Below are 23572 nucleotides of genomic sequence, written 5' to 3'. Positions count from 1 at the left end.
AAGAATAGCGTGAAATTGTTTCGTACCATTGCTCGGCCAATGTTTGAAGTAGGAGGTGCCATCATTGTACATGAACTTTTAACTGGTTAGTGTGTTGAAGCTCCGAGAGTTTACATACTTCCCCTATATAGAAAGACAACTACATGCAAAGGAATTTGTGGAATCCTTTGATTTATCAACCATAACAGGGATTGTAATTGTTTCAGGTGATGGAATTATTTATGAGGTACTTTTGGGGCAATTTGATGATTCATTCAGATATATATTTGTAAAATTGTAAATTTGATCTTTAGGTTATGAATGGTCTAATGGCCAGACCTGATTGGGAAACAGCTATCGAGACTCCAATTGGTGTAATACCCACTGGATCAGGGAATGCACTAGTGTCATCACTCCTCCAAGAAGCCAAGTATGATAGATCATCATTGCAGTAACTTTTTAATCATAATTATTTTAGTGAAGAATTCGGTGTGATAGAAAATGCAGTGTTTCAGATAATCAACGGAGGCATTAAGAAACACGATATTGCTTCAGTCTCATCCATTTCTTCACACTCGTATATTTGCGTCCTCATAAACTGGGGAATGATTGGAGTCATTGACATTGAGTCAGAAAGACTTAGGTTCCTGGGACCAATACGCTTTAGCATTGGTGCAATATTGTGCTTAGTGAGGAAGAGATCATATCATGGTCAGTTAATGTACTTGCCTATTGAAGATGAGGAGAATGTAGTAGCTAATGGTGCCACTACTGAGGAGGCAGTGAGGCCAACAACAAGTATTAGTGTATCTGATCCAGTGCCTGATAACTGGAAAACCATTGAAGGGAACTTTGTTATTTTTGTAGCTCTCATGTCAGGACATTTGGGTGACGAGTCAGTTTTTTGTGCAGACTCAAAGACAAATTCAGGAGAATTTAGAATCATTTATACGCTTGATGATGTCACAAGGGGACAGTTGCTAGCAAAGATGGGTGAGAAAACTGGTGCAGAAAAGATAGCAAATTTTCACGAGATTCGTACAAAGGCGTTTCGCCTTGTTCCAATATCTCCAGGCATTATATCAATTGATGGAGAGCGGACAGAGTATGGTCCATTACAGGTCCAAGTGCATCCTGGAATGATGAGACTTTACTCAAGAGACAAGATTCAATAATGAGCACTAACAATACATGATCCTCCTTACTTATAATACTTCTTTGTACTCTTGTCTTGTTGAATTCATCATACTTTTTAGAACAGCTTTTGTGTTTTTAGTAACAGCAGCTCATGCACTTTATAGTCCTATAGATACTTGGTGTACTTCTTGTTACTCCATTTGACTTGGAATTCATGTCCCACAATGAGTGAATGGGTATAGTGGAACGTGTGAACATTAATACAGTCCATTGAGACTACAATTCATGTATTTTAATGTAGCACTTCTGATTATGGTGTATATACAGTGACTCAATTATCATTGGAAAATATTATTATATTTACAATTAGCTGATTTTTGATTTAAATTTAATCTGTCTTGTCTTCTTCGTTTGAAGGTTCAGGTTTCCTCAGTTTAGCTTTCTTTTCTTCCTCTACCACCATCGCAACAAACCTGTGGGATCATAAAAAAGAGGAGTTGGCTACTAGGTACCGGCTTACTTGTTAAAGGCTATGAACAAGCCAAAGGCCAGCATCAAGAGCACAATCATGTAGAGCTTCCCATTGGAGAACCCAATCCATATGATAATGGTTAGGATCAAAAGAAGGAAAACAATATTCACAAACATCATTACAGAGTGGTTCACTCCTGGCTCCACTGCATTTTTAACTACATCAGAGAAAGAGAATCTATTTGTGCTAGATCTTTTCCTAGGTTGATCCTCCATGGTTGCTTTGGTTGGTTTGCAAAGGATTAGAGGTGTGGCTGGTTATAGGCGTGGCTTTTGCAAAAATAGGCGGGAATTCGGGAAATAGGAGGAGAGTGGGGGGTGTCCCTTTGGCCTCGAGTGCTTATTTTTCTTAAAGCTCTGTCATCTTCTTTATATCATAGTATTTTTATACCATAGAATGGCCTCAAAGCAATCCAACACTTCCTTCAAACAGAGCAAGAAGAGCGGCCCGGCTGGTAATAAAAAGACAGGGCACAGCAAGACCAGTCCCACCTCCAGCCCTAAGACCAAAAGGAGAGCCAGCTCGACTAAAGCGAGCGATCCTACCAAAGACTCGACCAAAAAGAATAGCTCTACCGCCAGGAAGGGCAGTACCACATCTACTGCTCCTGCTAAGAAAACTAAAACTACCAGCAAGAAAGGACCCGCCATGAAACGTGGTGATGCTAAAACCTCCTTCATCACTAGAACTAGCAGTGGTCCTGCTTCTGCTGTTGGTATAACCTATCCTGTATGGGTTGGGAATCTTCATGAACTCATTGACGAGAGGACTCTAAAGCAAACCTTCTCTGGCTATGGTCCCATTATATCTTGTTCTGTGGAGAGAAGACCTTTGGGTAACTTTGGCTATGTTAACTTTTCAAATGGTGGAGATGCTCAAAAGGCAGCGAAAGGAATGAGCAAGCACACGTTTTACGGTCAAGAAATAAAGACCAAAGGGCCAAGGGAATTAGGGAAGGAAGGTCATTTGAAGAAACCTGTTGACTATCGACCACTGACCGACTGTTCTTTTGGTACCAGCTGTCAGAAAGGAGATAAAGTGAGTGTTGCTAGAGTTTTTAAAAGTATCTTTTTATAGTAACGGCACTAAAATTATTCCATATAAAATGTCTCATGTCTTAATAGTCTAACACGTTAAAGCTTAGCCTTTATTTTAGTTATTTTGTCATTGATTAAGACCCAAGTACAATGTATAGTATTGCTTCTGGCATGTGGCTATGAATTTAACCACAAACCACTCTCTACTGATTTCTCTCTCTCTCTCTCTCTCTCCTAGTGTTTATATCGACATGTGATGTTCAGTGATCCAGCTCCAGTGTGTGAGCAATGGCAACTGAAAAAGTGCAAAAACAAACAATGTCCCAAACAGCACCCAAAACTGAAACAACAAACTGCTGCACCTGTCAAACTAGAAAGTACGATTATCACCTTGTATTCTCTTTTGATTCATTCATAAATTATTCATTTAGGAGGAGGCAATTCAAGGAGCTCCGAGTGCCTAACTACTACTGTTGTTAATAGACCAGGGACGCAGAGACACGTGGCCCTTCCTGGCAGACAGCCAGCTAGGAGATCAGGTCGAGGTGGGTATATACCAATTGGCCATCATAGATCTGCCTTGAGTGACAGCAGTAATGATCCCGAAGGATTGCTCTATCCTATTGATAGTGTGGCTAGTACTGGTAATGGGGGGAGCATGCTTAGTCTCTCTAACTCTGACGACTCTATGCTTGAGTATGAGGAGAACAGCTATTGCTCTTCCTCTGAAGATGAAGACGAATATGAATATGAAGAAGGAGAGGAAGAAGAAGATGAAGATGAAGAAGAATGGTTAGAGGAGGAGGAGGATGATGATGATGATGGTAGTGAGCCCAGCGTCTCACCAAGTGCTGGACATTTAACACTTCCATCACACTTTGCTGGGACAAAACCTCTCTCACGCTCTCCTCTCCCTCCCTCGGCCTTTATGTCTTCCTTCTCGTCTTCTGCTAGCGGCAATAGTCCTAATCTCTCAAGAGCTATGGACAATCATAAGCCATCATCACTCCACGGGCCAGTGGCGTCCAGTCAGTCTTTTGATGTGTCTGATGAAGAGCAAGACGGGGAAGAGGTCAGCATGTATGAGAGGTTATTGAGCGATGAGGAAGACAAGCAGCCGCAGTCACTCACTCGTCTGATGAGCCTTGAAGCAAGGAAAGGAGGAAACAGTGTCCCTCTTGATGGAGACAACTCCGATAGCGAAGAGGATCTTGATGAAGAGAAGCTGAGCCCTCCGGTTGCTAATGGAGAGAAGAAAGAGAAGGCCCCATTGCCAGTGATGAGTAGCCCAGCTCTATTAGAACCAGTGGGTCTTTTCTGGGACATTGAGAATTGTCCAGTCCCCGTGGACAAGTCCGCATTTTCACTGGCAAACAAAATGAGATCTACTTTTTTCCACGGGAAGAGAGAGGCAGAGTTTATGTGTGTCTGCGATATAACGAAAGAGAGGAAGAATGTCATTGATGAGCTACACAAAGCACATGTAAGTCATGTGAAAATAAATGTACACTTGCGCCTGTATGTTGTATTAAAAGGAAACTATAGATACAGTGTATAAGGTTTCTGTTTTTAATAGCTTTGTTATTATTCACCTTTTATCTCTCTCCTTAGGTAACAATAGTTCATGTCAACGCTATTGCCAAGAATGCTGCTGATGATAAGCTAAGGCATAGCCTTAGAAAGTTTGCCCACACTTACCTACCACCGGCTACCGTTGTCCTAGTCTCGGGCGACATAAACTTCTCGCCCGAACTCAATGATCTGAATCATGTTCACAACCTTAACATCATCCTCCTTCACAATGCTCAAGCAACTGAGGCACTTAAAATATGCGCTCACGTCACTCACTTATACGATGAGTTTATTGCTGACGTGGAGCCCTACAAGAAAGCTTCTGTCCCTTTACCAACGACAGTCCTTGTCACTGGCCTGCCAAGCATTGAGGCTTCTAAGTTGAGGAACCGTCTCTCTCGATTAGCCGATAACTGTGGAGGAAAGGTCATTGAGGTTTCTCGTCCTCCTGGTACTGCCCGTGTGTTGTTTAAGAGTGAAGATTTTGCTAGGAAGTGAGTTGTTTTTCCCCCGTGGGATTGTTTGTTATATATTATTACCGTCCTTATCTTATAATGTTATTGCAATAGCTTACTGTTGATGAGTTTTGTTATTATTACGTGCAGAAAAGATTCCTTATGTGTCTTTGCATTTATATATGTGTGTGTGTGTGTGTACATTGTGTAGGGCACAAAAGAGAATGAATGGAGAAGATGTGTATGGTCGTCGAATAAAAGTTGAAGTTGAGGCTCCCAGATCTCCTCACTCACCTCACCCTCCTCCTCCTCCTCACCACCACCATGTCCCTTTTAATCCTCCCCCTCCTCACCACGTCCCTATGAATCCTCGTCCTGATCTAAGGAAGCCTCTTTTTGGTGCTCCCTATCAGCGTCCCCCCATGCCAACTGGGCACCCTTTCCATCCTCCTCCTCCTCCTGGTCCTATGTATCGTCATCCCGTCCATCCTCCATATTCTGTTCCTCCTTCGGCCTTTCCTCCGCCCTACCCTCGTCCTCCTCCTCCACAGAGGCCTGCCCTATTCGGTCCTGCTCCTATTATCCCTCGTCCTCCCAATTACCCATTTCCCTCTCACCCTCGTCCTTTATTGGACCAACCTCGTGCCCCACATTTCCAGCCACCTCCTGTCACAAGGGTAAGTGAAGAGGTATAGTTTATGATATTATATTTAGTTCTTATTGATAGGTTTCATCTGGTCCTATCACATTAAAGTTTCTTGTGAAAGGTGTATATGTTAAATCTGAGTTGGATATTCAGAAAGCAGTATCATCATTTACAGAGATGAGATTAGCCAGTAACATCAAGGTACAGTCCTTTTTTGTGTTACAATAACATTGACTTTGGTTGTCCTTTGAGTTATTTTTGGCAACGTAGAAGAAGTTTGTGTAATTACTACTATCCAATAGATCATGAATTGTATTGTACACTAACAATAAAGCTAGTATTACCTGCAAAGTAGTAAACTCTATGTCCTTTGCTGCCATTTACTTTACTGCAGCTATTATGACATTTAAAAAAACTTGTACATATACTTTATTCACTCTATCTCTTCCTTTCTCTCTCTCTGTAGTGCTCTTCTCTCAAAGACTACTGGTCAAATTTCTCTGAGGTCTCCCTCGTAACTGATTTTGATTTGTACAACACAGCCAGCATTAAGAAAGAGTCGCTGATACTAAGCAAGATAAAGGACAAAACCCTCTCCTCAAAGATAGCGGAGAAGTTTGCGTTAACCTGTGCCTCTGAAGTGACGCGCCGATGCCAAGAGAAGGGTCTACTGTGGGAGGTGGTCCTTCTGAATAGAGAGAAGGAGGAGGATGTCATGATCTGCTCTAATGTCGTCTCTTTATTGAGGAAGTATGAGAAGCACTGGTGTCAGTGGGGACCTTTTCTAGAGAGCTATGCTCAAATGTGAGTTTAATGTTACTTGTACATGTACTTGTACATGTACATGTACTTGTACATGTACATGTACTTGTACATGTACATGTAATAGTTGTATGCAAGGTTTTCCACAGGATTGTAGCATACACATGTAGTACTCATGACTCATGTATGCAGCTTCTTGTCAGCGGATTGTTAAGTTGCTCAAAATTGGGCCAAAGACTCCCTGTACTATAGTACAGGGTATTTCATCAAAAATGGCCAGGAGAGAATTTTCCATTTTTATGATTTTATCTTATGCATATACATGTTTTTATGTTGTGTAGAAAGTTTGAACTGATTCCGATCAAGTTTGAATTTTTTACGAATTTTTAAATTTGCTCAAAAATCGGACAAAAGTCCCTGTACTATAGTACAGGGATTTTGGCCAAATTTCACCAAATTTGACAAGGAGAGAATTTTCCAATTTAAAAATTTTATTTGATGCATATACATGTTCTTATGCTGTGTAGAAAGTTTGAACTGATTTCGATCAAGTTTGAATTTTTTACGAATTTTTAAAGTTGCTTTAAATCAGTAGGAATTAAACCCTACACATGATGTACATGTATATTTATGTAGATACCAGATGAGTCTCTCTCAGATGATGATACAAAGTTCCTGTCAAGGAGCTGTCGTACTCATTGGTGCTCAACTAGAGAAAGATCACGTTAGTTATAATTACATGTACATGTACATGTATAATGTACATGTACATGTATATAGAATTTTAAAGTCACATCAATGCTTGCATTTACATTTGTTCTATTGCATTAGAGATCTGAATATATTAAATACCCACTGTATCACTGTATGAAAGAATTTGACTTTAAGAAATACAATATTTCGATCTTAGTTTTGTGTTCCATAGGTTTTGATATTCAGTGAGTTTAATCCAATTGTCTCCATTGAGTCTGGCAGTAGTCATATCCTACTAACAAATACTCACCAATTACTACTGAGTATGAGAAAGAACAGGATCGGAATTCTCGAGTTAGCTACAGCCTATATCATTTTAATGTCTGTCTTTCTTTCTAGTTTTGTTGAAGCGTATCAGACTAAGTTTGGACCACTCCCTGTCTCTAAGAAGAAGAGAAGGAGCACTGATCTTCAGGATTTGCTCGTCGGCTGTCCTCTCTTTATAATGAAGGGAGAGACACCGGCCACCATGTTCCTAGAGCTAAGAGAGAAAAGCCCGAGATCAGGTTAACCAGTCACTTATACTATTCGTTACTTTGCATGAACAATTACTAGTTAATCAATTTTATAAAAAAAAACTTCAAAGTTACATGTAGATGTAGTTATGAACATTTTAAAGAAACCTTGACCAACATGGCTTTATCCTCTTCTTTTATTAATGATTGTTCCTATTTATAGATCTCTCCACTGTTAAGCAGAGGGAGTTGCTTGAAATTGCTAATAGAGAATTCATCGAGTTGCTGTCTTGCTATCCAGACAAGCAGCTACCTTTAAAGTACGGAGGACATTATGTTTATGCATTTTATTTTGTACGTATACTTGTAGTAAGATACAGCAAGAGTATCAGACTCATTTTCACAAGTCCATCAAAGTCTCTAACATTATTCCTGGAGAGAGTGGCATGGGACGTCTTCTTAGTCATTGCCCAGGAGTTCAGGTAGGGCACATGTACATGTACACTGTAATATGGAGTCTATGGATACTCTAATGAGTAATGATTCCTTATGTTAGGTGAGGAGAGGGCCCAGAGGCACCAATAGTGATACTATGGTGGTTCTTGTTACTTCTGGAGCTAAAGTGAGTTCTTGATCTCTCTCTCTCTCTCTACTAATTTTATTATTATTATTTAGGAAGCAGCTGCTAGTATTCCAACTGATTCAACTGATTCTCCTGCTAATGTTGTCCCTGCTAGGATTCAAGAGCTCAAGGCCCAGTTGGTTGAAATGCTTGCAAGTTCTCCTGGTGCTTCTATGCAGCTGTTGCATGTTCCCTCTGAGTTTTCCCGCCGCTATCAAAAGCCTTTAATCCTGGCTAATTATGGTGCAAAGAAACTATCAAATTTATTGCTGACGATGCCAGACATTGTGGAGGTATAAATTTGAATCTATGTGATCAAATTGTCAGGAAGGGCGTTGGTGGTGTAATGGTCAGCATTGTTGCCTTCCAAGCAGTAGATCCGGGTTCGATTCCCGGCCAACGCATTCCTTTTAAAAAATTTTTTTTTATTGAAATTTTTATTGTTTTTCTTTTTTTAGATTGTTGGTGAAGGCAACGAGAAAAGAGTGCAGCTTGTAAAGAAAGAGGAGAACCAAGAACTATTGATAGAAGAGCTTTTGTATTCTCTCCCAGATCACATGGTAACACTGGATCGTTTTTTGCATCAATACGAACTGCACTTTAAAAAGAAGCTACCAGACTATGGCGGTCACAGCAAATTAATAGACTACCTTCAGGAAATAAAAGACACCATTGTGGTAAGATGGATGTGTAACTTATTTGAAGTATAAATGTAACTTGCAAATTTGAATTAGATTTCAGGATCTGGACCAAAACGTGAGATTATCCTGTCTCCTCTGAGATTATTTGCTTGCGAGATAAGGCTCCTCCTCTTAGAGAATCCTGACGGTATAGTGATGCCTCAGGTTGTTCCGATGTACAAGGCCAAGTTTAAAAAGGACTTCAGTCCTGAAGTTTATGGGAAGAAGAAGCTGCTTCAAGTTCTTGAAGCAATGCCAGACGTTGCTCAAGTTAGTAACAAATACAGAAATAATTGATTTTAAAGCTTTACTTGTTTTTTTACAGATTAATGCCGAAGGAGCCAAAAGATTCATTAAATTGGCTCTGCCTCCCTGCTTTACACCTATCAATGTCACTCCATTGATGCTTGAGGCTCGCCAGAACTTCCTTGACCAAGTTACTTGTCTCCTTGTGAAGGCCAAAGCTCAGCGACTCTCTTTGAATCAACTTACTCAGGAATATCTCAAGACTTTTGAGCAACCCATTAATTTGAGTGAAATCGGTTACAGTTCGATCCTTGATGCTGTTAAAGATCTTTATAATGTTAAAGTATGTTTGCTTGAGTGTATAAAAATGGTATCCCATTATTTATTATATCACATGTACGCATAGGTATCTATACAAGACACTGAGCACATCATCCAGTTAATGCCTGATGATTCTTCTCAAGGTAACAACCAGTCTGTTTCTTCATCAACTGGACCAGAGGCAGAGCAAGAATGGCCTGACCCAACAGCTAAAGTGGAGCGAAAAACAATATCACCTTCTCCCTCTCGCTCTACTCCTCCTCTCTCTCCTCCTCCTTCTTCTTCAATTGAGTTTCCCCCAGAGGATGATTACGTGTGTATGCTGAAGGAGAGCACTTGCTTGAGGTTGTGCTCTGAAGTTCATCGTATCCTTCTCTCTCATCCGGAGCATGCCATGACCCTCACTGAACTCAGTGAGGAGTTTGAGAAGAACATTGACCCTGCAACACCACAGCCAAAGGACATTCTGCACTGCATTAAGAAGTATAATGGAAGGAAGTATAAATTTAAAGTAAGTTGAAATGAATCATTCACTTAATGTAACTGCATCATAAAAAATTGTAATCTTACTTACTTTCTTCTTTACTCTCTCTATTTTACTTTCTCTTTTTTGTCCTTAGTTTCTGAATCCAGCAAGTGATTTTGTCATGGTCTCACTGATATTAAGTGATGCCTTGTGGAAGCTAGGCAGAGATATCCAGCACTTGTTTGTTTACAAGCCGGTCCCTAATTACACTATCAGCCTCAAGGGCATAGAGTCCTTGTATCAGGAGTGCTATGGCCACAAGCTTAATCCTAGAGTTTATGCTAACTCGACTATTGGAAAGCTATTGAAGAACAAAATACTTAGGAATGTATTAAATGTAAGATCGCACATGTACATGCATTATTAGTAATAAAAATGGAGAAATTTCTACACCACACAGTACATATACTCATAAGGTTTACATGTTGTGTTTATTATCCTTGTAGTTTACCGATGATGTGTTGTCTCTAACACCTAAAGCTCGTCGTGAGGTGTTTGCGTCATTAGCCACCGAGTTGCTGTTCTTTAGAGGGCCCGAGTGCATTTCAATGACTCACTTCATGAGCTGCTATCAGGATCACTTTGGTGTACCTCTCGTATTAGAGGAGCTCTCAGCAGAGACACTGGATGAACTCTCAGAAACTAACGAACTGAGCCCTTTCATTAAGGTAGAGCAAGAATGAGATAAAGCAAAGAAAGATGGATGGATAATGATGATTTGAAAAAGTCATGTACAATGTATTTGTTTATTCTAGGTTGCTGCAGTTCCTGAGCCTCGTCTTGTATTCACCACTCAGGGTCTGTTCTGTGAGCAATTGCGTCATCTTCTAACAATACATGACAATCGTGTCTCGCTAGCGCTACTCCCCACTGTCTACCTCTCTGAATTTCACCGTCCTGATGATCCGGATATTTACAATTGGCTTGAGTCACCTCTCTCTCACGCACCTCATGTCATTCATCTTGCTGCTGAGGATCTTGTAGTATGGGCCCCGACTGGTCGGCCTTACCCTTCAAGGAATGGTTGCCCCCTAGAAGCACCAGATTATCTAAAGGCTGATATCAATGAACTTGGCTCTGTCCCTGATGAGCTAGCAAGTAGATATCAAACTATGGTGGAAGAACCTCTGCCATCGATTAGCCTGGATTTCCTTGATATAGACTCAGTGCAAGAGCTAATGAGCTTGAAAGGTCTGAGTATGGAAGATTTTCCTATTGAGGGAACTGAGGAGAGCATTGGAGGAAATCAGTTCTTAGTTGTGGAGGATGTGGAGTGTGAGAGAGAGGAGAATAAAGTGGAGGAGGAGGGTGAGGGAATGGAGGCTGAAGCAGTTGAGAATAAAGGGAACAGTGATTGTCTTCATCAAGAAGCTACCAACATTGCTGTTGAGTCTTCAATGATGAGTGACTCCACTGTTTTCAATATGGGCAGTAGTGATAACAGTATTACCTCTAGTAGCAATCCAGAGTCTACTACTAACTCCATCACTCTTGCACAGGATCAGTGTATTGGCGATAATTATGTCAAACCACCTTCCCAAGGGCTCGATCATGGGCAGTTTGCTGGGCTTTTCCCGCAAGATGTCGTTGAGCTGATGCGCGAATCTCTTCGGGCGGTCCCAGAGGACGACGTCCAGGGAAAGGTGAAGACTATGTCGCAATACATTGATTATTTTGGTGAACTGTCGGCTCGCGAGCTTGAGCGAGTTGATGGACCACCTAAGCCAAGGACAAGAAAACAAAAGCAAAAGCTTGCTATTCGTTTTCCTGGCCAGTCTACATCAACTGATCAGCCTCCTCCTTCTCTCAATCCTCCTCCTTCTACAACCAGCGAATCTGAAGACTCTCAACCTTAAAAGGAATTCTTACTTTGCTCACACTTGTTGTGCTGTATCTAATGCATGCAGTGAACACAGATCTCATGTTAAGGGTGAATGTATTTAAGGATCATAGTTATTGTTAGGCCACATTGTTGTCTTGTATTATCCCCCCCAATGATTTAGAGCTGGTAATAGTATGTTAATTAGTGTATACTGTATAGGACTTGTGATTTTTGCAGTTGAACTAACATTGTACATAATAATTGATTGTTTTTGTGATTTAAGATAATTTTTCTGATGCTGATTGTAGTACTAATAAAATTTGGATATTTTTTAGAGATGATTTTGACACAAAGACCATGAGTTACAATCAAGAGATTTCTTTTTATAATTATTATTATTAAAAAAATAATTATTCAGTGGTCATAATAAAAATCAATAATTAGATCTACTAATGATTGTTGCATTAAATATGATCACAATAAAATAACAATGACTTGATTAATAGACACAGCAATAAATGAAAAGATACAGCATTGAATGAAAGATAGTGTCATCATTGCTAATGAAATTGAAAAGTTGATATTCTTTTCTTCTGCACTTCCTGAAGTGTAATTGACTGGAACCTGTACCATATATAACAACAATAATAATAATAAAATGCTATATATTATTTTCTCTTTTCCTTACCAGTCTGATAGTCTATGAAAATAAAACCCATCTATGTTTCTAGTGGTCAGATCAAGACAAATGTAATAAAAGCCAGCAAGAGAAGCTCCATTAATGTCAGTGATCCTGTGATCAGGAACTAAAAACAATTCCTACGTTCGTTAGAGACAAAGTTAATGCACTTTGGACACTATAAATTTACAACCATGCAATTATAAAACTGCCACTATACCTATTACACTATTGCAGCTTCTATGCAATTAATGGACATGTATTTAATGTGCAGCATAGTATCAAGAATAAAGACTATACAGTATTACTTTACTTGTCAAGTAAATGTACCTTCCATCTCATGAAGACACAGTTCGTGTCTTTGATTGATTTGTAATCAAATGTATCGGAGTTGAAACTTTTTGAAAACGGGCGAAAGGCGGTGAACTTTCCCCAGTGCTTTCTATCGATATCTTCCGTTGCATCCCATTTTCTTGTTAAGAAGTGATGCTTGTCACCTATAACTTCACCTTCAAAGAATGTTATTAATGTTGGAAATTCCTATTTAAAAGAATACGATACAGACACACAATCTTCTTATGATAAATGTTGCATACGATTGTACAATTTATTTAAGTACTGATGCATAATTATGAAGACTAATCGATACATTAATGTACTAAATACAAATTTTAATTTTCATATATTACCTCGGTAAGTCCTTGTATCTTTAAATATCCTGACAAGAGGTCGTTGCTATGGTCTATATACTGCATAAGACTAACGAGTATACTGATGTACCTACTCATACATGTTTACCTGAATAATAACTTCAACTTGATATTTATTGCCTTTGCTCTGCTGAAAGCCTTTAAAACGGCTACCACTCCTAAAAGGAGAGCAAGGAAATCCTAACTGTTTCCCTACACCTACAGGCTTCTCTTCATCTGTCTCAGGGGCACAGTCTACCTCCATTATGACTCTTCTTTATTGTACTCGTGGTGGTTAAAAGAATGCTAAGCCAGAGCAGCACAAATAAAAATCTAGCATAAGGCGTGGCATACCATCCCATATTCATTTATATCGCTACACATGTGCCTCCACATGTTCTCTCTTTGTACTAAGAATGGGTTTTTCTTGACGACCGAGGCTGCTAGTAGTATCATTTCATCCTCTACAGTACAGGAATTGCTCCAGACTGTGGTTGGCTATGGACCTCTCGGGGCAGCAATGAGAAGAAATTTCATCACAGAATGGTGGGGGTGACACTGTGAATCTGTTATATATATATATTTTTTAATGATAAAATTTAGGGAATACTCAACTGTCTCCGCCAGCTCTGCTAATGTACACCTGGTTCATTCTCCTGTAAGTCACTCTGCTCAGTGACATTAATCAATTTTGTTTAGTTTAATTTCGAAATGGCCACACCCAAAAGTGTCGCTACAAATTGGTTAAAATTTTTAGAGTTTCCATTGCCATTTGGCTTGAGCTTTTACGGTAAGCAATAATACATTCGTTCTTTACTCGTAACTCTCCTATTAGCTAATTCATCAAACACGAGTAGTTTATACAATAGAGAGCAATTGCATTTATATTATGTTTGTCCTTCGTTTGTGTCTCAAGAATGGATTATTTTTTGGCAAAGGAGTCGATTACAATGGTGGAAGCAAGTAAGAAGGAGTAAAAAATCCTTGTGCTATAAAAATACTAGTCTTTCAAAACACTGCCTACATATTGATATTTCTATGCTAGTTATGGCCAATTTTAAAAGTAGCCAAAAATGGCTCCGAAGTCATCCCAAATTTTTATTACATTTTCTGATACATATTGATGCCCTTATGCTCTGTAGAAAGTTTGAGTCGATTCCGACTTCAATTTTTTGAGTTATGAGCATTTTTTAAAAACAGCCAAATTTTGAAAATTACCCAAGGCTATAACCCATGGTTTTTTCAAAAAATGACTCCGAAATCACTCCCAATTTTTATTAAATTTTCTGATACATATTGATGCACTTATGCTCTGTAGAAAGTTTGAGCTGATTCCGGCTTCAATTTTTTGAGTTATGAGCATTTTTTAAAAACGGTCAAATTTTGAAAATTACCCAAGGCTATAGCCCATGGTTTTTCCAAAAAATGGCTCCGAAATCACCCCCACTTTTTATTACATTTTCTGATACATATTGATGCACTTATTCTCTGTAGAAAGTTTGAGCTGATTCCGGCTTCAATTTTTTTAGTTATGAGCAATTTTTTAGAACGGCCAAATTTTGAAAAATACCCAAGGCTATAGCCCATGGTTTTTTCCAAAAAATGGCTCCAAAATCACCCCCAATTTTTATTACATTTTCTGATACATATTGATGCACTTATTCTCTGTAGAAAGTTTGAGCTGATTCCGGCTTCAATTTTTTTAGTTATGAGCAATTTTTTAGAACGGCCAAATTTTGAAAAATACCCAAGGCTATAGCCCATGGTTTTTTTCGAAAAATGGCTCCGAAATCACCCCCGATTTTTATTACATTTTCTGATACATATTGATGCACTTATGCTCTGTAGAAAGTTTGAGCTGATTCCATGAAATATTTGTTGAGTTATGAGCAAAAGTTTGACAAAATTTCACTGTCATTTTTCATTGTTATTATTAGTTTGCTTGTCGTCCTGAGAATTTTGTATTGGATGAAAAAAATTCCTACATTAAAGTAACCATCCTGTATAGCCTTCATTCTCAAGTTCTCTGTCTCCTCTTGTATAATGTCACACTTCCTTGTCTCAGTTTATTTTACCAAACACTGAGCTAAACCAGGATTCAGAATACATTGTTATTGAGAACATAGATACATATCAGCTTAAAAACAAGAGCGTCCTTCATTTCATGACTAGACTTGATACAGGTCAAGACTCACTTGACTTATACATGTGTGTACATTATTTCTTCTCTTAGGTTTATGGAGTATCTTGAGAGATGCTTTCTTTGACAATTACAGGCAATGGACAGATGAATCACCAATCAATGTAAGTAACAGTATCATTGGCTTTGTGTACATTATGAGAAAGGCTTTGTTGAAAATTCACAGAAGACTTGCTCCAATCAAGTTAGCATTTCTTCCTGAAGAGAATGTACAAGACCAAGTAATGGTGAGATAAAAATTGCCTAATGAACAACAATTACACACATCTTATACTGCCTGTAGTTCTGTGATAAACTGGCTAGTGAACTTAACATGATTCCAATCACTTCGAAATCTTACAACGAAGGATCACTAGAATCAAGACTTGCATAGTGAGTAAGGGGACATGTTAATGCATTAAGTATACTGTGTCATACAGTCAAGATGAGATAGGCACTCCAATGAGAGTGTTGATAGATGATGGCACGATCTCAAATGGTGTCATCACACTACAAGATAGAGATTCTGGAATATCAGTGTGTTATGGATATACAATCTGTTTGTATGTGTAACTGATCTGTTGTGATTTTTAGGAGCACATTGGTTGTGACTCTCTTGTTCGTTGCATGCAGATAATGCATCAAAGATACTAAGACAAATCATAACTCGAAAAGTTATTTTTTATAATAATAATACTATTACGAACACACCTCACAATAAAAGTAATTTATTTGCAGAGAAAAAGTATTTGGATCATCTTTTCTTTCTTCTTGCCTTTTGTTTCATCAACTTTACCGGTTTCTTTCCTGCTTTGTGACTGACATGTTTGTTTTTCTTTTTTCGTATTCCTTGCTGCTTCTCTGCATGTGCTCTGAGAGAACTAGTTACATTTAGAACTAAAATGGCTGATTCACTTTTCATGCTCATCTGATATAAATTTGCTTGTGGCCTTCTTCACATCCAAAATATCTGTCTTCTTCGACATTTTCTTTAATATTTCCAAATTGAGTGCTCTCTCTTCTCCTTTCTTCCCAACAACCGGACGAAACTAAACAAAATAATTATTAATTAATGACAATCGAAATAAATCCTTTTCTGACTTTGCTTTTCTTTCCAGCACTCTTAGCAGCTGGCTCTTTCGACTGCAGAATAAAACAATAAATTTACAAGATGACGAGTTTGAAATAATAAGCTCACCAGTTTAGGTGTGAATTTACCAATAGATGCAGTCGATTTTCTTGCCATACCAAGCGCATGTGTCACCTGATGATCACATGATACAAACACATAAGATTATCTATAGTTAACATACTTGATGCTTGTTTAGCTTTGCAGCATACGCTGGAGGTAATGGAGCTGATACAATGAGAGACAGAGGAGGAGTGAGACATGGATTATAGTTCCTTACCTTTCACTCGTCCACTTTTGTCAGCTCTTGCGATATTCCTCAAACGTTGGTATTCATTCTTTGCTATCCTTTCCTTTCTGTCTTCAGATTTCTTCTCAAAAGGATCCTCATAAGGATCTATGCAAATACACCAACCTTACTTTAACAATTCACTACACATCATCAGTACCAGCATTATCTGGGACTTCAATGAGCCAGTCTTCCTTGGGATCATTTATTCTCTTGTAGCCCCATCTTGGCTTCCATTCCTAGACAATACAATCTACTATTGGACACTACTTGATATAACTGTTACTGTATTAGATGCATTCTAGCAATGTGAAATGAATAAAATATAAAATGACATACTTGACTTTTCTCATCAAAAACCATCTTTGATCTCTTCTTTTTTGCTATTCCCTGCACAACATTATGATGTCATGTGATAATCATGTGAGTTCTTGTCTTACTTTAGTTTGGGCAAATTGCTCCCATTTCGTCGGTTCTTTTTCTTTGGGTATCTAAATGGAAGAAAAGTCGTTATAAACAGGACAAACTGGCTTTACCGGTTTTTCACGTGGAAGGACCGTCTTTGGAGAAGGAAGCTAATAATAATTATTATTATACATTTAATATTATAATTAATGATACCTGAACAGAGATACCGCCATCATTATTTTCAACTGGAAACTAAAAAACAAATGTTTCAGTGTTGTTTAGTTCCATAGCATACCTTCCATATCTCATTGATTAATAGCTGTGTGTTGTCTCTCATTAAGTTAAGAAGATAGCCATCTTTCTGTCTGATATTAATAATTAAAATAACAATGAATGGTGAATTATTATCAACTTGGTCTTGAGTGATTGTGCTTCAATTTCATTGAGATCTGTTGCCAGCAAACGACCCAAATCAAACTGAAGCTCGACCTCTTTATTCACTTCTGTTGATTTAAACTTGCTCTGATGAGCAGAAAGAATCGCTTCTACATCCATTGATTCTTCTTCAGCCTCCATTTCTAACCACGTGTGTAGTGACTACGTCACATGACATCACTCGTACCACGTGACCACAAAAAAGGAGACTAGGAAGAGAACTTAAACTTGGTGGATAAAGATGTTGAAACCCAAAGCCCTTACACGAGTTTTAGAACAGGCAAACACTGGAGGAATACACTGTACACTGTAAGAAACACTCCTGCCCTCCCTCAACTAATAACAATAACTTTTCTAGCCTTTTAAATCAAGAAGGTTCGCTAATGGCCTTTGCTGGGAAAAGTGAAAAGAAAGAGCATGTCACAGCCGCCATTGCTGCTAATATATGGATGTCGTATGACAAGAACTCCAACGCTACGATGGAGGACAAGCCACTGGAGCTGATAGTCTTACAGTGTGAGGTGAGATATTGTGGGTGTGTTGATTCATGGGTGCCATTTTATTCTTTTAGGATGGCTGTGTCGCTATAAAGAAGGTAGCCAATCTATTATTGTGTATTTATGCCCAGAAGAGTGTTGGATTAGGATTACTCAAAGTTAAGGTAAAACGAGAATGATTTACCCAATGTACTATAATAGTAAATATATATAACTGTTGTTGAAATACATATCTCTTATATTTCCCCTCCTCCTTTCAGATGGAAACTTTAGCAGGTTATCTTAAAGAGCCATTGTCACAGATAGCAGCTCCAACGTAGTTTAACTATGTGTCTTTGTTTGTGTGCTTGGTATTAGCATCTTTCATCCAAACACTTTCCTGTGAATCCTTCTTTCTCTCACTCACTGTCTCTTTTTTTCTATCTGATACATGTATCTACTTGTGTGTGTTTGTTGCTGTGTCTGTTTGTTGTATTTTATAATCTAAAGAAGTAATTTTGAATGGTTTTAATTTTATTGTGACTTCATTTTGTCTTTTAATAGCAGCAAGCAGGGATACTTTGGTGACAATTATTATGTATAAAAGCATCTTGGCCATGTTCTTGTGAGTGAGCAACAAGCTTGTTCACACGTTTAAATATTGTTGTTCACACTTGACCTAAACAATAATATCTTTCTAATTTGTGGTGTTAATGAAGTGGTGGTTTTAATCATTGGTTTACTACCATTAGAAGCAGCTGTTTTGTTAATCCCATTCACATTATTATCATTTAATCTTAAGATTAGAGGTACAGTACCTTTCAACTAGGTACTGATTATAGTTTAATGTTCAAACAATAAGTCAATAAAGAAGAAATGGGCTACAAAAACAATACAATAATTATAATGATAATAATAATAATAATCATTAAAACTTATTACAGTATTTACATGATACAAAAAGTTTCACAGCAGACAGCAAGACAGCACCAAGAGAGAAAGAGAGAGGATCAAAGAGAGAGAGAGAGTAGGGAGGACTGAAGGAGTATGCAACAAGTCAGCTATGCCGAAGAAAAAGACACTTCAGCGATTTCAACTACTTCTGCTCCGTTTTGTGGAGTATAACTTATTCTGAAACGTAACCTAACAGGAGCCTACATCCAGAAAAAATACAATAAAAAAATATAAAATAGCTTTGTCACTCTTCATTTTCAGTAACACAATACACATGTCAATTAAGTCATGGCAATTGTATTTCATAAAGCACATTCAACTTCCGTATTGTATTGCCTTACCTTGGTAGGATTAGCAAGAAGCATAATCTGAGAAACACTAGCAGGTGGACTCAGTGGATTATACGCCATCAAATCAGAGCCGGTTGGTGGCTGGAGCTTCACTTTCATAACCTAAAACCAGTGAATGCTAACATTGAGAATAACGATGGATTGAATGGCTTGCCTTAGGAGCAGCTGCTTGTATCAAATAATTTGAAATTGGAAAAGGATTTGTGCTAATTGTTGACATTACCATTACCATGATATCAGGAGCAGGTGCATTCTGAATGAGAGAGAAAAGATCAATCCTTGCAGAATGTATTTTTATTGTTGTTCTTACTTCAGTAAAAAGTAATGAAACATTGACTCCTCCTTTACTTAAGACTTGAAGGGGAGGTTTAGAACCTATACAACAAATATATTACAATTACTCATTCACACACGAGTATAAAATAAAATTTTTAAATGGAGAAATCTCTCTTAGTCATTTTTGGTGAAATTTGGCTTGAGACCCTGAGACCCTGTACTATAGTACAGGGACTTTGGCCCAATTTTGAAGCAACTTTTAAAAATTCATAAAAAATTCAAACTTGATCAGATTGAGCTCAAACTTTCTACGCAACATAAGTACATGTATATGCATCAGAAAAAATTATAAAAACCAAAAATTCTTACCTAGTCATTTTTGATGAAATTTGGCTCGAAACCCTGTACTATAGTACAGGGACTTTGGCCCAATTTTGAAGCAACTTTTAAAAATCATAAAAAAATCCAAATTTGACCGGAATCAGCTCAAACTTTCTACATTATACAAAAACACATGTATATGCACCAGAAAAAATTATAAAAATGAAGAATTCTCTCCTTGCCACTTTTGGTGAAAAACCTTGTACTATAGCCCATGGCCGTAGATTTAAAATTTCTAATTAACTTAAATGTGATCTATACACATGTGCATTTTTCCTAAGTTGCATGGATGTACATTCTCTCTCTCTCTCTTACTAGCTGGCTTTATGGTGTCAATTGGAACAAAGACCTTATCAAGAGCACTAAGAGGATCAGCACCTAATAGAGGACCAGGGGGTGTGGTCATTGACACACTCATAGGAGGTGTGGCCAATGAAATACTTGTAGGAGGTAGAGGATTAGTTGAAAGAGGAACGGAAGTAGGTGTGGCACCAATCATAGAAACAGAAGTAGGCGTGGTACTAATCATAGGAACGGAAGTAGGTGTGGTACCAATCATAGGACCACCAAAAGGTGGAGCTACAGCAGACTGAGACGGTGTACTATTAATCAGTCCATTAAACATTCCTCCGGAGGTGGGCGGAGCTCCAAAAGGTTTAGCTGAATTCCCATCAAGTAATCCATTAAATACTCCAGAGGTGGGTGGAGCTCCAGAAGAAATGGGCAGAGCTCCAGTTGAAGGAGGTGGTACCATAGGACCAGAGAGTAAATTAAAATCACCCAATAGGTCAAAGCCGGTCGTTTGACTGGTTGCTGGAGCAGGAACAGAACCTGTTTGCCCGGTTTTACTAACACCTCCCATTCCGCCTAACGGAGGCTGATCCTGTGTCATGAAATCTAAACTAGGCTATGAAAATAAATAAATAAAATAAATAAATAAATAAATAAATAATAATAAATAATCACTTACTAATGGTGCTGCATTAAGACTAGGAAGTGCTACAAGATAAAAACCAGTTGATAAAGGGTTAAAATACACACTCTAACTCACCCAAACTAACATCATCCAACAGGTTGACCTCGTTACCTTGACTACGAACAGGGGCAGGGGGAGTTGGGGGATTACCAAAATTCAAATCAGCTAAATCCAAGAGAATACTGCTGTCTCCCCCTCCTGTGGCGCTTGTAGATGGAACAGGGTCACCAAAAGTACTTGGTAATTCTCCTCCTCCTCCGGTTGCTGCTCCTTTTGCCTCTCCCTCTCCTCCTCCTTCTTTTTTCTTTCCCATTTTCTTTTCGTACGAGTCAAGCACTCGAATAAGGGAATCGTTTGCCTTCAGTATCTCTGTCATGCCTTCTTCGTTTGGTTGGAGCTCGCTCGCCATTCGGAACAACTGTGGACGCATCTTCTCCACTGATGAATGTAATTCCTAACATGAGATAATACACACGGTACATCATTAAGGAAAAAAGAGAGAGAGAGAGAGAGAGAGAGAGAGAGAGAGAGAGAGAGAGAGAGAGAGAGAGAGAGAGAGAGGGAGAGAGTATTGTACTTCAATAATTTGTTTCTCATGTTCAGGTGCATCCGGTTTAAAATGTGAGAGCATCTCATTGAGGAGTTTGACGTTGTTGTTAATCAACTCAAGATCATCGAGACGCTTCTTGAGTTTTTCCATCCTCTTCTCGTCCTAGCAATGCACAAACTGTAATAATTATAATCATAATCCTTCTCTTACCCTCCGAACCATGTCCCTTATTAATCTGTTGGCAGCACGAAGGTCTTCTGGATTCTGACTTTTTATCAATTTACCTAACATCTAGAGGAAGGCAAGGAGGAAACAGATAGAGAGGGGGAGGGATGACCGATGAAGATATACTGACATAAAGTGAGAGATGATTAATCAAATACCTGAGATTGCCTAGGGTCTTCTTGCAAAGCGATTTTCGGTTTAGTAGCTGCTTCTTCTAGTGTTTTATCACGAGCGGCACTTTCATCAAAAACTAAACCTAAAAAAAGAATATTGTTATCGTCTACAAATCAATGGCATGTCCTCCATACCTTGCTTCTTAAGCATTTCATAAGCCTCTGCTATCTTTGTCTCACTAGGCAGACCAATCTTCCAACTATACAACATTGCCTTTACCTTTTCCTGAACCTTTTCAGGTATATCTTTACCTAGATACTAATGAAAAGCAAATGCATACAGTTTACTTATAATAAAGTACTTCAATTCAAACAGTACATGTATAAAGCTTATAGGCATGAATAAATGGATTGTAACAAGTACATGTACAGTACATGTATGTCCATCATTTACCTTTGGTGAGATCATGCGTATAAGCTCATTAAGAAACCGAAACTTTCCCAATTCCTGGTGGAACTTGCGACCACAATTCTTCACACAAGCCTCCAATAGCTATAGGACAGGAAGTGATGTAGTGTTAACGACATTCATACATAGTCTGCCAACCCACAATAGTAAATTGTGTAAACATTGCAGAGGTATAAAAGGAAGCTGCTACAAGTTATAGATTGTGTTGTATGAGCCGAGAGAAGGTTAGCATCTCCCTCGATAAGGACGAGAAAAGTCTTCGGACTTTCAACTTACAACACATGGTTAAGGCTATGCCACCTACTTTGTGGCATCTAACCAGTTTTTTTGTTAAAATTATTGCAAAGAATGTTGTAAGCAGCAAATTTTTTTCACAAAATTTTATAGGATTCAGTTAATTGGGTATCTCAATTAGAGACTTCTTAGCATAAAATAAATGCACCAAGAGCTGAAATGATTAAATACCATTAACTATTGGGTCTTCAATTATCAAAACATGCAACAAAAAGGAAGTACAACAGAGTGATTTAATGTATGTGACTATCTAGCCAGTGGATGATATTGATTAAGAGCTGATCATATGAGTCCTAATGCCCCCATATTTGGGGTCACCATTAGATGAAGTAATACAAACATACAAAGCACAAATTACAAATTACAAATCGTTTGTTTAGTAGTGGCAGGTACAAGATTTATAGTTTCTTTCCCTTCCAATAAATACACATGTAGTGTATGCAAGTTATGCAAGTGTACACATCTACATTTGTTCATGTACATATGCATGCAGTCCACTGAGTCCATAGTTGGCAATAATAATGAATGGTCATTCAATGATACTAAAAGTAAAAGTGATATCAACTTACAGCCAGTGCGAGTAGAGCAACCTTTTCATTCTTGTCTTGTATCTTGGGGACTATTATCTTGAGTGCAACCTGTGGCCTGTAGAGAATAAATGAGTAAATCAACTATTAGAACATTCAATATTATACATGTACACGTATGTATGGTTAGAAGTCCAATCACATTATCACATGCCCCATTGAGTATAATGTATACACTTCTTAGCTCTTACCCTTCCATTTCTGCATTGACTTTGTCACAGAAAGCCATAATGAATTCCCAGTCTTCATATCTGTTCTTAGGATTAGTGGCTTTCTCTGTAATGGAGAGGAATGGGGAGAGGGAAAGAAAAGGAGGAAGAGAGAAGAAATTAAAGGACGCAGAACAAAAGGGCTCGTTGACACTATTGAGTGTATGGGATATTAAAAGCAACAGTTAAAAAAGAGAGGGTTATATAAATCTGTGGTTAGTGTCTGACTGATGTTTAAGAACAACTAAAGCAAGCGAAGAGGTATTTCACTTACCCAGTAAAGCCTCCAGCGAGTCATCCATTTTAAAACAAATCACGTGACCTGTAAATGACGTCACTGTAACGACGCACAACCACGC

At 38.4% G+C, this 23572-nt stretch overlaps 8 protein-coding genes and 1 non-coding gene across 9 annotated transcripts; 5 read left to right on the top strand and 4 right to left on the bottom strand.

Moving 5' to 3' along the window:
* The first annotated feature begins 6 nt into the window (after positions 1-6).
* Positions 7-1263, top strand: LOC105313400 (sphingosine kinase 2-like). The gene is made up of 4 exons (XM_011406803.2): positions 7-85; positions 132-226; positions 294-409; positions 458-1263. Exons 1-4 carry the CDS (start codon positions 40-42, stop codon positions 1152-1154), a joined length of 954 nt encoding a protein of 317 aa, XP_011405105.1. The 5' UTR covers positions 7-39; the 3' UTR covers positions 1155-1263.
* Positions 1264-1438: 175 nt separating this feature from the next.
* On the bottom strand, positions 1439-1923 carry LOC105312902 (uncharacterized). Its single transcript, XM_011405903.2, has 2 exons — positions 1637-1923; positions 1439-1589 (listed from the first exon to the last, which is right to left on the bottom strand). Exons 1-2 carry the CDS (start codon positions 1861-1863, stop codon positions 1505-1507), a joined length of 312 nt encoding a protein of 103 aa, XP_011404205.1. The 5' UTR covers positions 1864-1923; the 3' UTR covers positions 1439-1504.
* Positions 1924-1971: 48 nt separating this feature from the next.
* On the top strand, positions 1972-11883 carry LOC100631640 (uncharacterized). Its single transcript, XM_011406789.2, has 21 exons — positions 1972-2686; positions 2924-3062; positions 3117-4168; positions 4297-4751; positions 4924-5389; positions 5440-5559; positions 5825-6162; positions 6757-6844; positions 7046-7167; positions 7213-7379; positions 7552-7648; positions 7699-7810; positions 7885-7950; positions 8004-8243; positions 8409-8627; positions 8685-8900; positions 8956-9219; positions 9283-9708; positions 9818-10060; positions 10170-10391; positions 10479-11883. The coding sequence occupies exons 1-21, from the start codon at positions 2045-2047 to the stop codon at positions 11577-11579; spliced, it is 6795 nt and encodes a 2264-aa protein (XP_011405091.2). The 5' UTR covers positions 1972-2044; the 3' UTR covers positions 11580-11883.
* Trnag-ucc (transfer RNA glycine (anticodon UCC)) lies at positions 8283-8354 on the top strand. The gene has a single exon. It is a non-coding gene; the product is annotated as a tRNA-Gly (tRNA).
* A 102-nt stretch (positions 11884-11985) lies between the features above and the next one.
* Positions 11986-13241, bottom strand: LOC100631514 (glucose-induced degradation protein 4 homolog). The gene is made up of 5 exons (XM_003382870.3): positions 13023-13241; positions 12914-12973; positions 12555-12764; positions 12234-12364; positions 11986-12169 (listed from the first exon to the last, which is right to left on the bottom strand). Exons 1-5 carry the CDS (start codon positions 13176-13178, stop codon positions 12106-12108), a joined length of 621 nt encoding a protein of 206 aa, XP_003382918.2. The 5' UTR covers positions 13179-13241; the 3' UTR covers positions 11986-12105.
* A 66-nt stretch (positions 13242-13307) lies between these two features.
* Positions 13308-15756, top strand: LOC109581855 (DNA polymerase subunit gamma-2, mitochondrial-like). The gene is made up of 11 exons (XM_019996333.1): positions 13308-13459; positions 13517-13571; positions 13613-13703; positions 13749-13876; positions 14851-14904; positions 14979-15096; positions 15147-15217; positions 15260-15340; positions 15397-15485; positions 15533-15629; positions 15687-15756. Exons 1-11 carry the CDS (start codon positions 13308-13310, stop codon positions 15744-15746), a joined length of 996 nt encoding a protein of 331 aa, XP_019851892.1. The 3' UTR covers positions 15747-15756.
* On the bottom strand, positions 15756-17518 carry LOC100631384 (ribosome biogenesis regulatory protein homolog). The gene is made up of 13 exons (XM_003382869.3): positions 17331-17518; positions 17214-17283; positions 17132-17170; positions 17047-17085; positions 16951-17001; positions 16850-16900; positions 16671-16749; positions 16502-16618; positions 16406-16449; positions 16291-16356; positions 16194-16235; positions 16008-16141; positions 15756-15964 (listed from the first exon to the last, which is right to left on the bottom strand). The coding sequence occupies exons 1-13, from the start codon at positions 17492-17494 to the stop codon at positions 15847-15849; spliced, it is 1014 nt and encodes a 337-aa protein (XP_003382917.1). The 5' UTR covers positions 17495-17518; the 3' UTR covers positions 15756-15846.
* Positions 17519-17527: 9 nt separating this feature from the next.
* LOC100637402 (ragulator complex protein LAMTOR2-like) lies at positions 17528-18377 on the top strand. The gene is made up of 4 exons (XM_003382748.3): positions 17528-17662; positions 17712-17874; positions 17925-18014; positions 18111-18377. The coding sequence occupies exons 1-4, from the start codon at positions 17595-17597 to the stop codon at positions 18168-18170; spliced, it is 381 nt and encodes a 126-aa protein (XP_003382796.1). The 5' UTR covers positions 17528-17594; the 3' UTR covers positions 18171-18377.
* Positions 18378-18632: 255 nt separating this feature from the next.
* On the bottom strand, positions 18633-23548 carry LOC100642040 (ADP-ribosylation factor-binding protein GGA1-like). Its single transcript, XM_019997983.1, has 15 exons — positions 23488-23548; positions 23196-23280; positions 22987-23062; positions 22109-22207; positions 21850-21973; positions 21700-21797; positions 21527-21607; positions 21344-21478; positions 20842-21220; positions 20761-20789; positions 20106-20697; positions 19444-19508; positions 19288-19386; positions 19125-19235; positions 18633-18983 (listed from the first exon to the last, which is right to left on the bottom strand). Exons 1-15 carry the CDS (start codon positions 23513-23515, stop codon positions 18891-18893), a joined length of 2094 nt encoding a protein of 697 aa, XP_019853542.1. The 5' UTR covers positions 23516-23548; the 3' UTR covers positions 18633-18890.
* Positions 23549-23572: the final 24 nt, after the last annotated feature.

The sequence above is a fragment of the Amphimedon queenslandica genome, unplaced genomic scaffold, assembly GCF_000090795.2.
Source record: "Amphimedon queenslandica unplaced genomic scaffold, v1.1 AMPQUscaffold_13519, whole genome shotgun sequence".
Lineage (NCBI taxonomy): Eukaryota > Metazoa > Porifera > Demospongiae > Haplosclerida > Niphatidae > Amphimedon > Amphimedon queenslandica.
Note: the sequence above shows the minus strand (reverse complement) of the source record. Positions and strands in the feature narration are given on the sequence as shown.